This window comes from Eleginops maclovinus, chromosome 18, assembly GCF_036324505.1.
Source record: "Eleginops maclovinus isolate JMC-PN-2008 ecotype Puerto Natales chromosome 18, JC_Emac_rtc_rv5, whole genome shotgun sequence".
NCBI lineage: Eukaryota > Metazoa > Chordata > Actinopteri > Perciformes > Eleginopidae > Eleginops > Eleginops maclovinus.
In genome coordinates, this window is record NC_086366.1 from 1,430,927 (window position 1) to 1,444,567 (window position 13,641).

A 13,641-nucleotide genomic window follows, 5' to 3' on the forward strand; every position below is an offset into this window, starting at 1 on the left:
GGGTGGATGTCAGCCCCACTAACTGTTATGTAACAGCTCCTGATTCATGTTCCTGTCAGCTGTAACAACCCAGGAACATGAAAATGAACGGGTTGTGTCGTGTTTGAAGACTCTGCGCGTGTTGGAGGTAAACGTCCAAGCTTCAAGACCAAATAAAGGATTGAAGAGTTCCTCAGGGAACGTCCCTGCGTCCCCTACAGTTTTGATTAGGTTGTAATTGATCGAACTGAGCACAAAGCCCAGGCTGATGATCGAAAACAACACGGAGAACAGGCTAATGCTCACACCTGGACACTTTAGATGGGCAGGATTTTAGATGACTTGGCACATTTTGCTTAACAGCAGGCCTGACCAGTGTACTTTTAAAATGGAGTATCTGGATCATTGCCTTTGATTTGTCGAAGAAGAGGCAATGACCTTTGGCTCTTTGTGGCACTAGAGCTGAGTGAGGGGTTACTTATAGTCCGCTTTTTCCATGTCAACTTTGGTTATCTGATAATTCCCACATTTGCTTTACGTCATTTATGTAATACCTTTGTGCAGAATTGGAAAACCCTTACATACCCATAAATATCGACTCTGGTGGGACTCGAACCCACAACCTTTGAATACCTTCTCCTGGGCATTGCTAGAAGTCCAATGCGCTGTCCATTGCGCCACAGAGCCGGTGAGGGTTCCCCTCTGCTGTAATCTGAACTGACCTCACTGCCTGTCAGACTCTGCTCTATTAATCGATTAAAAAACCCAAATAATGTTTGGTAAATCAGGCTTTTTATTGCTGATTACAAATGCAATAGAGGGCTGCGTGATGCTGTTGTTTTGTAGTCCTGTAAGGTAGCATATCCCTGGTTCCCACGACAAAAAGAATGGGGTTATTCAGTTTTCCGTATACAAAGGAACTACAGCACGGTCACATGACTTCACGTCACCACCGCTAAGCTAAAGGCGGCTAATGTTGGGCTATAAAGGAACTACAGCACGGTCACATGACTTCACGTCACCACCGCTAAGCTAAAGGCGGCTAATGTTGGGTTATAAAGGAACTACAGCACGGTCACATGACTTCACGTCACCACCGCTAAGCTAAAGGCGGCTAATATTGGGCTATAAAGGAACTACAGCACGGTCACATGACTTCACGTCACCACCGCTAAGCTAAAGGAGGCTAATGTCGGGCTATAGAGGAACTATAGCACGGTCACATGACTTCACGTCACCACCGCTAAGCTAAAGGAGGCAAATGTCGGGCCTTAAAGGAACAACAGAACGATCACATGACTTCACGTCTCCACCGCTAAGCTAAAGGAGGCTAATGTTGGGCTATAAAGGAACTACAGCACGGTCACATGACTTCACCTCACCACCGCTAAGCTAAAGGCGGCTAATGTTGGGCTATAAAGGAACTACAGCACGGTCACATGACTTCACGTCTGCACCGCTAAGCTAAAGGAGGCTAATGTTCAACGTGACATGTAGTACAGTTAAAGTTGTCTCACTGGTGGGATATCTGCTAATGTCGTTGATGTGGTAGAACCAGCCTGTAATAACAACAGACTTTATTTTTCAAGCCTTATATTTCAGGTTTCTAACAAACATCACATTCAGAAAACCACTGACTTCCAGACAAGGGAACAGGAAGTGCTAAAATGCTAACTCATGTCAGTAGAAATATATCACACCTTGTCTTCCAACGTATGATTCGATTGGCCGATGCATCGTTTTGTGTGTGCACGAGACAGAAAGGGATAGAGTGAAAGGCATCAGACCACATCCTGTGTCTTCAGTCAGGCGCAAAGCTTTCAGCTCTGCTTCACACTGAGCCGGCAACAGGAAGTCAAACGTGTTGAGAAACGGTTTGGTTTCAGCCTGACGGTGACGGACAGATTCCTTCAGTCTCTTATGCTGAATCGGACATTTCAACAGAGATGTCCACCGCCTGACACACACACACACACACACACACACACACACACACTGAACCCCTTGAGACTGTAAGTATATCTACAGTCCCTCCTTATCTATAATGTGTATTGATGTGTTGGATGATGTCAATGTGTTGAGTTTGGACTCGGGTACTTTCATTAGTTTGGGTTCAAGTTTCTTTTTGGAGGATTCTGCAGAAGAACTAACATGCTTTATGTAATTCTGCAATAAATAATGGGAGCTTGTTTTCCTGTTGACGTTAAGTATATATCACACTGTGATAGATGCATTAATCAATCCGACTCATTTTGTTTACTTTTCGTTAAAGATGTGTCCTCAGTACGCTCTTTCAAACTGGTTTTAGTTTCATTTTGCAAAAGATTACCATTAACAATGAGGCTTTATGTGTGTGTGTGTGTGTGTGTGTGTGTGTGTGTGTGTGTGTGTGTGTGTGTGTGTGTGTGTGTGTGTGTGTGTGTGTGTGTGTGTGTGTGTGTGTGTGTGTATTTGCATAAAATAGCAGTGACACGCTGAATGAAATAACCTTTTATATCCAGTCTCTAGTTTTTGATACGTCTGGTTTTGGGCTGGGGCTGGGTAATAAATATGAAGCATTTGTTAGTTATTTATTTAGTTCTTTGGAAGCTTCTTTTCTGCTGTACTGAAGTATCATAGCTAAATGAATCCATAAAATGTGGTCTGCCAGTGAGTTTTTAGCCAGTCATGTGTTTTGCAGCGATTGGACAGCACTGAGGCTCCCATAAGTGTGTGTGTTAGCATTGAACAGCAGTGAGGGGTTAAGGGTGGATCAGATGTCGCATTTTAACACAAAACACTTCATATTGGACTAGAATTTCAATATGAAACTGCTGCTTCAAAGCCTTCATTTCCCTTATTTCACTGTTACCTCCCTCTCTGTCCATCACCATGTGTCCCTGTGCTTCATGAGGAGAGTCTGGATCCTCTCTACGTCCCCCTCTGTGTCGGGGCTGTTTGGATGTCGGCACTGAGCCGTGTCAGCACTGTTTATAAGACAGGGATGAAGTCATGGTGGTTTTTGTCCTGGAGCAGAGCCAGAGCTGATAAGGGGGGGGGGGCAGTATGATCGCAGACGGGATAACGAGACCTCGTTATGCAGAACTTTATGAGAGTTTTACATGTTGCTCTCGTGTCTGAACAACATCATCGTGACAGGAAACCTTTCTGTGACGCTGTCACACCTAATTGTCACACCCAGTAACATGAGGCTGTAACGTGTAGTGATTGATGCCCCTGTTCTTTTTCCGTTTCTATAATCCTCTATGATTACATTATTGATTTATATATTTATAAAAGCTAGTTGTAACCATTTTTACTGATGATTTGTGTCTAATTAACACATTTAACAAAATGCTACTTTCTACTTCTACTCCACTACATGTATTTAGTTGCTAGGCAGATTAGGATTACTGATGGTAAATATAATCCCCCTTAAATCAGACTGTAGTTCACCTGCAGTAAATCCAGCAGCTACCCTGCAGTATACAAAGCCATTCAAACTAGCTGCACCTTTACCAGCTCTGAGAACACTTTAATGATCAATCATTATAAAACATATCAGAGATATTATTCTGAAATGGACCAATCAGACAATGACTACTTTTACTGTCGCTACTTTAAGTACATTTAGAGGAGAGTACTTTCTACTTTCACTGGAGGAACATTTAGAATACTTTCACTGTGACAGAGTATTCCTACACTCTGGTACTTCTACTTTACTCAAGTACAAGACCTGAGTACTTCTACTTTACTCAAGTACAAGATCTGGGTACTTCTACTTTACTCAAGTACAAGATCTGAGTACTTCTACTTTACTCAAGTACAAGATCTGAGTACTTCTACTTTACTCACGTACAAGACCTGAGTACTTCTACTTTACTCAAGTACAAGATCTGAGTACTTCTACTTTTACTTCTCCCCCCTCTGCGGCCTCCTAATCCTGCAGACTTTAAACCCCTTCCTTCAGAAGTTATCCGCTTAGTATATATCCTTTCCTATATAACTCATACTGACAGTATATATTTGTACATGCAGGAGCATTCCTTTATGTGTATGTGTACCTCCATCTCCAACAATATATAGCTTCCTCAGAGTCTATTTTTCTGCAACGTCTCCTCTTCCACACAAAGAAAACTAGCTGAGTTTAATAAAGCAGGGAGGTGATGAAGGAGATTCCTCTGGTGTCAGAAAAATAATGGAGTAGTGAGTTACTCACATCCTGCCTGACTCACTGATACAGTGTCGACGGAGGGAATGCCAAGGCTAAATAAGGCTTCGTCTGCTGTGTGTGTGTGTGTGTGTGTGTGTGTGTGTGTGTGTGTGTGTGTGTGTGTGTGTGTGTGCGCATGTGCGTGCGTGTCTGATTCAGCTCTCTCAACATGAGACGAGCATCATTATATACAGTACATGTACTTAAGAACTGTATTTAAGTAGTGTTTCCATTTATGCAGATTTAAATGTCTTCTCTTCTACATCTCAGAAATCATTTGACTCCTCGACACTTATCAGCTTTAGTCACTTCTCAGATTTGAATTTACAGATGTGCTCAAGTAAACAATGTAATGCACAATAGGAAAATACTTCAAGTACTTTATATTCATTTGTAATACGGACATACTTTGACTTAATGTGACGTAACTACATTTTGCATGAATACATTTTTGGATGCATGACTTCTTAGGGTGTAATATTTCCCAGTGTACTTTTACTGCACTCAAAACACTGAAACGTTGACTTTAATTAAACGTATTAAATCAACAAAGTACACGTAACTGTTTTAGGTTAGTTGAAAGTGATATTAAGTTGAGCCAAATGTTTTTCAACTTAACATTATTGCTTTGAACTAACCTAGAACAGTTAGGATTTGATTTAATACATTTAATTAAAGTCGGTGTTTTTAGTGCAGTGTGGATATCCTCCCAGTGTACTGACAGTACGTATACTGCAGTAAATGCTCTGAATACCTTTTCCCCCTCTGGCCGAACACTGGAGTGTCGTTGGGTTGGATCTTTCGCTGAAGTTCAGCTCGTTTTTATGAAGTATGTTGGTGGTTTTCCAGATGCAACATCACTCCTCATGTTGAACAACAGGTCTTTAAACCACAGGAATCATTCGGCAGCACTTTCACTGAGAGAGGGAGGGGGAGTCTGCAGCTGGGGAAGGTATTCCTGTAAGAACCTGCTGCTCAAATCTGTCGGAAAATGTTCTTTTTAACACTCGCTGTTTCGGGAGCTCCTCGTGCCAGGACGCCTGGGAGTGAGACCCTAACGTTGAAGAGTCCTCCTGCAGGACAGGTGCGTAGTTGGCTGGGAGTGAGACGATGACAGGCTGTGGTAAAGGCGTGACGAAGGGAAAGGATATAATTGCATTTTTAAATATGAGGCACTGTGTTTTACGAGAGGAGAAAAGTGGGTGAATAAAAAGGGTTGCCAGGTTCTGTTCCAACATCCCTCTGCAGAGTCAGGTTATTTAACTTTCTCTAAAACCACGGTTTAAACGTTTCTATTTCCAAACACGTTGAGGAAACCAGATATGAGCTTCAGGCCCCAATCACACGTCATTTTGAGTGTGTCATACCCTGATAACACTCACACCCAGCCCCAATCCACTTCGGTTGTGGGCGATGTGTAAATGCAGTGAAGGAAGTCAGGTGGAGTATTAATACGAGGGATAAAGTCTGTGATAGATGATGGATTGTTGATGGATTGTTGATTGATCGTTGATGGGTCGTTGATTGATCGTTGATGGATCGTTGATGGATCGTTGGAGTTACTTGGTTTGATTTGACCTGATTGTTTTGCTTCTTCCTCAGGAGTTGTGAGGTGTCCTTGGGGGCTGTGAAAGGCGCCTCTAAATCGAATGATTGATTCTGATTATTGTCATGAGTCAACATTGACTTGTGTTGTACATAACGTACCTAATTTAAGTAACTTAATTACAACAACAAACATTCGTAATTGATCTCAAACCATCTTTTCCTGCACTTAACCGAGCACCTTTGTTTGAGTCTCAGGGACCATACCCTGCATCACACATGTGAGTTTGGGAATGAGAGCATGGCGTAGCAGTTTAGCTACAACCATTACAGCTTGGCGCTAAGCTAGCAGCGATTCCCAAACACATTGGTTAAAAGGATTTTAATTTGTTTTGTGTTCTTTTTAATTCAGGTGAAACTAAGAGAGATTTTTTTGTTGGTCGGTGTATTTTCAAACTTTAGCCGGAGCTGCTTCCCCCGGCTTTCCCTCTTTATGCTAAGCTAAGCAAGGCTCAGTTAAGCTAGACTAAGCTAAACTGACTGGACTGCAGTTCAAGTCTTCTTCCCTGAACCATAAAACAAAGCTTATACAATACAATGTTTAACTGTATGCAGAGGGAGATGCTGCATGAGCTGCTTCAGTGTTTAAAGGCTAATCACAAGATAAATACCTCAGAACTTCAGACCTGATATTACTGGATGTTCAAACTGAATCATCAACTTTTAATTTCACATTTACCGTCATTTGGACCAAAGCAGAAGCGTTGTTGTGTCAGGGGTGTTGATGCTCTGCTGCAAACACACTTCCTGTTCACAGTGCTGAACACAGCTGCAGCTTCACACTCTTAATGATCAGCGAACACACTCCTCAGACGGGCGCATGTTTTCTTCTTAGTGCTTCCTGTCTGGGTGCAGTAGAGCCAGCTGCAGGAAACAAGGTACGCATCCTCATCTGTCTTTATCTAAAGGAGCAGTTAAATTAGATCAGTGAATAGCTTCAGCTGTGGAGAGCTGATTGATTGACAGTGTAAGAAATGTTCGTTTATTTGAAGCCCAGGAGTCGGTTTAAAAGAAAGAAAGCAAACCTCCCTTAAAAGTTATAAAAGGAGTGTTTAATAAAAGGATGCAGCAGTAGGTTTTACAAAGGTTTCACAGCTGTGGCTCAATAGCCCGGGACACGCGTCCACAGGCCGCTGACTGAGTGGAGCTCATCAGTAGTTCCAGTCCGGAACAAAAGAGAGCTCGATCTCACAATACAAACATGTTTTATAGAACCACCCCTTTCCCGCCATAAAACAAACAACTTCAAAATAAGACGAGCTCCGGTCTCGTGCTGTCATTGGTTGGTAGCGGGGGGCTGGATCCTGTTGGCCGCTTGTCACATGGGGTTCTCCGGACTCTTCCATAGGCTGACGTCGTCGGGGGCGGGTCATTTTCTGACGTCACCGTCGCCATCTTGTTAGCGATGTCCTGAAGCTCACCTACGATATTCTATTATGCAATCCTTCTGAGGTTTATCAGTTATTAAACACGCAACTGTATCATTGCAGCATCAATGAGTGAGGTAGAGGCGGTGTGTTTAGTATGTAACTCCACGCGTCCTTCTCCCTCTACTCATATATACAATACAATATTAGCTTTATGCTATCTGAGGCTAAAAACAACATCCGGTAATACTACCGGAAGTGGACAAATATGATCCGTCCAGAAACAGTGAGTTATCATTTAAAGTTCCGCTCCAATATATTGATTATTTCTAACAACAGTTAGCACACACACATGATGATGGCAGTTCTGGTTCCCTGTGTACGGGGACATGAAGCCCGGGTGACTGAGCATAAAATCAAACTTCTTTTTTTCAAGTTGTCGAGGATTTATTCGTACAGTTTGTTTTTGAATTGTCTCTTCATTTTATGATTGCTTTATTGCCCACTCTTTTTATTCTTTATTACACACTCATCACTATACATACAGTACAGGGAAAAGACGAAACAACTTAAAGCTGTAGTAAAAAATTACATGATGAACCGATTCTTTTTGGCTAACGAATGTAATTCAATAAAAGCTTTATACATTTTTAGTATTTATATGAAAGTATTATTTAATAAATATGAATACATTAAATTAATCAAATATTTGATAAATAGATTAAATAATTTGTATCACTATAACATATTAATATAATAAATACTAAAAATACTTTAAATCTTTAGAATATTCCTTTATTTGTAAAGTATTTGTTAATCATTAAACAATCGATCGATTTTCAAAGGAAATTAAATATCATCAAATGTCCATTTATCTTCTCTAGCAAAGACATGGAAAACTAAGTCCAAACTGAGGACGACTTGTTTGGCTGTTTACTCCTCTTCTTCTTCTTCTTCTTCTTCTTCTTCTTCTTCTTCTTCTTCTTCTTCTTCTTCTTCTTCTTCTTGTTCTTGTTCTGCAAACCGACCCTCCTGCGCCTCTCCATGGGACCGTGGTCCTCCTCTGCACTGATACAGTCTCTATGAAAATAATCCTGAGTGTCTGCAGAGTTCCTGAGTCCTTTCTGCAGATCTGTAACTCCTCTCTCGTCTCTCTCGTCTCTCTTCTCTCTCGTCTCCAGCAGCCAAGCGTCCGTCCTCAGCCTCGTCCCTGCCAGGGATTGTGGGTAGGATGATGTCGTCCGGAGAGCGCGGAGCCTCCTCTTCTTCCTGCACCTCCGTCAACACCGTCTGCTCCGACGGCCCGGCCTCCCTCTCCTCCTCCGCCTCTTCCGTCTCCTTGCAGGACACCTCCCACTCCTCCTCTTCCTCCTCCTCCTCTTCTTCGCTGCCGTACGGCGCCGTGCCGACATACAACTCCACCTCCTCCACGCCAAAGAGGAACGGCTCCGACATCAGCCTGGACCTCACGCCCCTCGTCACGCCTCACGTAGGAGGAGGAGGAGCTCCTGCAGGTGGAGGCGGGGCTTGTGGAGCTCAGGTGCCAGATGGGGCCCCGCCCCCGAATGGACCCGCCCTGTTGGAGGCGGTGCCGGTGGTGGCTCCGCCCCGAACGCTGTCCCGGCTGGATAGAGTGGTTCTGGAGATCGTGGAGACCGAGCAGGCCTACGTCCGAGATCTGAAGAGCATCGTGGAGGTAAGAGACAGCTTTTCAAACGCATGTCGGGCAGGAACATGTGAGGGTCATACATGCAGCTCCCTCACAAAAACATCATGTAAAGATTCTAATGGTTCCAGTTCATGGCAGAATAACCCACTTTTCTTCCTCTTTGAAAGTGTGAAGTCAATGAATGTGAACATATATATTTCTGGGGACTGCATCTTTACCTCCCCACCCCAACCTGTTTTCTGCAGGGCAGCAGCGAACACTAGTCAACACTTTCAAACATCATGACCGAGCTTCCCTTTCAGTAACACCTGTCACTCACACCAGACTCTCAGCAGGAAGTGACATCACAGCTGTGCTCATGTGTTTACCAAATCAGCTGTAAGCTTTATTCCATTTGACCACAGGGCTGAATGCAGGACAGATTTAAACAGAAGCTGGAGGGAGACTGTGAGAACGTCAAGAGATTTTTTGATTCAATAAAAAGATCAAATCTGAAGATTAAACGTTTTAGTGCACAACTCTTTAAATACCTGAGTAGTTAGAAATGTGTGTGTGTGTGTGTGTGTGTGTGTGTGTGTGTGTGTGTGTGTGTGTGTGTGTGTGTGTGTGTGTGTGTGTGTGTGTGTGTGTGTGTATGTGTAGGCCAGCTGCAAGAGTAAACTGGCCCAAAGGCATTCGCACCTGGCCGTTAAATCTATAGCTATAGCTAGCTCCTCCCTAACACACACACACACACACGTGCACACACACCGCACACACACACACACACAGCAGGTTTGAAGGAGCAAAGAAACATTTGGGGAGAATCTGCTGACTTAATGCTTTTATTGTGTGTGTGTGTGTGTGTGTGTGTGTGTGTGTGTGTGTGTGTGTGTGTGTGTGTGTGTGTGTGTGTGTCATCCATCACTGGCCCAGGTGCAGCCAGGCACTGTTGTGTGTGTGTGTGTGTTTGTTTGTGCGCGCGTGTGTGTGTGTGTGCGCGCGTGTGTGTGTGTGTGTGTCATGGCAGAGGATGAAAGCTGCAGTAAATTCTGTCTTTTACTTCAAAAGGATGTTTCACACTCCTTTCTGACAGTTGAGGGCAAACACACACACACACACACACACACACACACACACACTCTGGGCTGTCATCGTGGTTATCAGCTGTCTGTCAGTCTCTTCCTCGGAGGACGGACCCTTCTCTCAGCGCCACATCTTTCTTCTTCGTTGGTTAATCCCCCCCCCCCACCAATCTCTCTCTCTCCGTCCACTCAGAGGTCATAGTCTCAAACAGAACTAGTAACATCCTCAAACTCCTCTCACATATTCTTATCGTCTCTTCAACAGCCTAACGATCATAATAAGACCTCTGCATGCCGTGCTTCCCTTCGTCCTGATGGAGCAGTGTCTGAGTGGATGATTGGTGGGATTATAGCTCATATTTAAGAAGTTTGGCTCTGAAACGTGTTGTTATTTTTAACCTCTTACGTTATTAACAGCGACACAATGTCCAGAGGAGAATTAACACATATCAGCTGAGCGCGGTCTGTAATCCTGCAGGAAGACAAACAGAAACTCAATATCGATTTGTCTTTTAAGATCTTTGTTGAACGCTCGCAAGCATGACGACTCCTTCTGAGTGCGTCCTGCTCAGTGTGCGACAGACTCTTCAATCAGGAGAGACTTGGTATCGTTCGAGAGGGGAAGACCGAGCCCCTGGGGTCCAGACACTGGTGCTGGTGGAGGTCTGAAGAGGAGGGGTTTTAGGCCTGACGTGAACCCTGGATTGGGAGGAGCGGGAGGTGGAGGAGGGCTGAGTCGAGTCACCTGCAAGGACAGCTGTGAGGGGAGGGGAGAGAGCAGATTTTAGGGTTGGACGATGCGCTGTGATTGGCTTGTGGGAATAGAGAGGAAGTGATAGGGTTATCCCCGGATCGCTGACTGGGAGGGTGATCGTGGTGGGATGGAAATATGTGAATGACAGGATGTAGAGACGGTCTTTACTGGTTGAACCTGCTTCATTTCTCTTATAGGTAAACATTATTTACATGGCAACGCAGCAACATGTGGGGTCAGGTGGTCGCCCCCATCACAATAAGATGACTGTTCTACTCACATATTAACAGACGAACCTCAAAGCCTGTCTCTGAGGGTTTAAAATACTTCCAGAGAGGTACTTTTCGTTAGGATTACACACAGGATTTTTGGTTTACCAGTAAAGGTTATTATAATTATTAATATTATTATTATTTGTATTATTGATTTTGTTGATTTGTACAAAGAGATGAATTGAACTCTGTATGATTTTCGATTAGCAATGTTTGCTAGAGCGCGTAGGACTAATAAATTGACTTAAATAAAAAACAGTTAAAAAGTGAACCTCCCTTCCCCACATAGGACGCCTGTGTGATGGTCCTACGTGTATGAAATTTGTTGGGTATCTGCAGCATGTGGAGAGGAAAACACAACAGGAAGTCAGATATTTGGAGTTTTACAGCTGGTTGTTTTTTAACAAACACCTCCTCTAGAGTCCATCTGATCAACCCGAACAACCAGACCCCAGATAAAGGGATGGATTTAATGGCGGTTTCTCTCTGGGACGTTTAAGCTCCTGCGGACGAATACATCTGCACCTTCTCCTTTCCGCCGTTGCGCTGCCTTCTGGGTTCTTAGTCCGTGAGGGCATTTCAACTTTGCCACATGGACAGTTCAATGCAACAGAGGAAGGGCAGATTCAGCGGCAGAACTTTATGACACATTACCCCAAATCCAGTCTTTGTGGATTCAGCAGACAGCGCGAGGAAACGGAGAAACAATCCCAGAATTCCTCTCTCCTGATGGAAAGGAGGTCTGATAGATGACACGTGTGTGTGTGTGTGTGTGTGTGTGTGTGTGTGTGTGTGTGTGTGTGTGTGTGTGTGTGTGTGTGTGTGTGTGTGTGTGTGTGTGTGTGTGTGTGTGTGTGTGTGTGTGTGTGTGTGTGTGTGTGTGTGTCCTGTAATGTAAGCCTTCTCTCCTGCTGCTCTCTGCATTTGGGGTTTTGCTGAAGTCTGGTTTTGATTGAGGCTATATGCATGATGTCACGCTCACTGGGAATCTGAACCCACTGCCATAATAGGCCTGAGTGTGTGTGTGTGTGTGTGTGTGTGTGTGTGTGTGTGTGTGTGTGTGTGTGTGTGAGAGAGAGAACAATAACAACACACTGAAAGAGGGCAAGAGAACAGTTCCTCTCTCTGACTTCTAAACTTTTCTCCAGATCTCCTGATAAATCGCTCCTCGTTTAATTCCTTTAATTTAGTTTTCTTCTGCTTTTCTTCGGCCTCTCTCTAAAAGCTTTCTGGGAAATTGTTGAATTATGTGTAATTATGTATAAGTGGAACAATTTCATCTTATTTAGAGACTTTTTTTGGAGGGGGGGGGGGTGATTTACTAAGAAAGAAAAGAGTGATACATGAGATCTTGCAGCCAAGTGGGACAGGAAACCCAGGTGGGGGGGGGGGCAGAACGAAATGATGAGGGGAACAAGCAGAGAGCAAGAGAAGATGAGGAGGAAGGAGGTGGGGATCAACGCCGGGGTTGAAGGGAGATTGGGGGACAAGAAAGGGGGGAGAGTAGAAAAACAGAGAGAGGGAGGGACAGAATTTAAAGGGAGAGTGAAGTACGGAGACGAGGAGCTGGAAAGCGGAGACGCAGAAACAAGGACATGACGACGGGGAAGAATGTGAGGGGGGAAAGGAGGAGGTGAAGTTAGGGGGAACAAGAAGGGAAGACAGAGAGGCGAAGAAACAGGGAGAAGATTTAAAGAAATGAGGGAGACGTTTGTTTCTGCAGCTCCATCTTCTGTCTCTGCTCTGCAGCAGATGAGTTTTAAAGCTGGATTCATGCAGGGGGGAATTGTGCAACAGTGGAAGTGGAGAAGCGTGCACATATAAAGATCCACGAAATAAAAACAGTGAGGATTATCGATGAGGTGCAAAGAAGAAATGTTAGAACGTCCAGAAAAGTGTCTTTATCATGCAGGAACTATTTTCCTCCATCTCCACTTAGAAAAGCCAGAGTAACTATTGCTCCCTTTTGAGTGGCATGTAGTTCCATTAGATTGGGGAAAAGGCAGACATCTGTTCGGTCGATATCACCAACAAAGGCAACTCACACTAAAAGATTCAAGATGCAAACATGCAGTCGTTTTTTCATCCTGCACAACATCTACAGTGTAGTGGTTGGGATTGAACATCTTGAATCTGCTTTCAGTGCAACATCCAATACACTCAACATGAACAGAAATACATACACATCAACAGACGCTGGTGTAGACACGCAAAGTGAGGCTCTGTGGCGCAATGGACAGCGCATTGGACTTCTAGCTATACCCAGAGGAAGGTATTCAAAGGTTGTGGGTTCGAGTCCCACCAGGGTCGGCTTTTATAGGGATGCAAGGGTCTTCAAGGTCCAGACAGGGAACTACTTGGAAAAACTGTTGTTTACATCAGCAGACTCTGGTGGTACTCGAACCCACACTCAGGTCCATTGTGTCCCCTTAGCTGATGTGAGGGTAGACTTTTCTTTGACTAATCAAGGGCAACGATCCAGGTTCTTGATACTCCATTCAGACTTCGTTTGGAACCCATGGGAGTCTGAAGAGAAACAAAAACAAGTCTCGGTATTTTCGTATTCAACTCTGACAAAAACAATCAATATTTGTGGAGGAACCTAGCTCTGTGGCGCAGTGATTGGACTTCTAGGTATGCCCAGGAGAAGGTATTCAAAGGTTGTGGGTTCGAGTCCCACCAGGGTCGACATTTACAGGGATTTAAGGGTTTTCAAAGTGCAGACTCACTTAATTGTGA

At 44.0% G+C, this 13,641-nt stretch overlaps 1 protein-coding gene and 2 non-coding genes across 5 annotated transcripts in view; 2 read left to right on the forward strand and 1 right to left on the reverse strand.

Annotated features, from left to right (window-relative positions):
- Positions 1-13,641, forward strand: part of LOC134879916 (pleckstrin homology domain-containing family G member 2-like) — an 87,583-nt gene that overhangs the window by 35,143 nt on the left and 38,799 nt on the right. For 2 of the 3 annotated variants that reach the window (XM_063906488.1, XM_063906489.1), the window contains exon 3: positions 8,325-8,839. In XM_063906488.1, coding sequence (XP_063762558.1) covers positions 8,325-8,839 — 515 coding nt within the window. Of the gene's footprint in view, positions 1-1,859; positions 1,992-8,324; positions 8,840-13,641 lie in introns of those variants that run through there. The other variant, XM_063906490.1, reaches the window with a different exon arrangement.
- Positions 575-666, reverse strand: trnar-ucu (transfer RNA arginine (anticodon UCU)). The gene is given in 2 exon segments: positions 575-610; positions 630-666. It is a non-coding gene; the product is annotated as a tRNA-Arg (tRNA).
- trnar-ucu (transfer RNA arginine (anticodon UCU)) lies at positions 13,121-13,212 on the forward strand. The gene is given in 2 exon segments: positions 13,121-13,157; positions 13,177-13,212. It is a non-coding gene; the product is annotated as a tRNA-Arg (tRNA).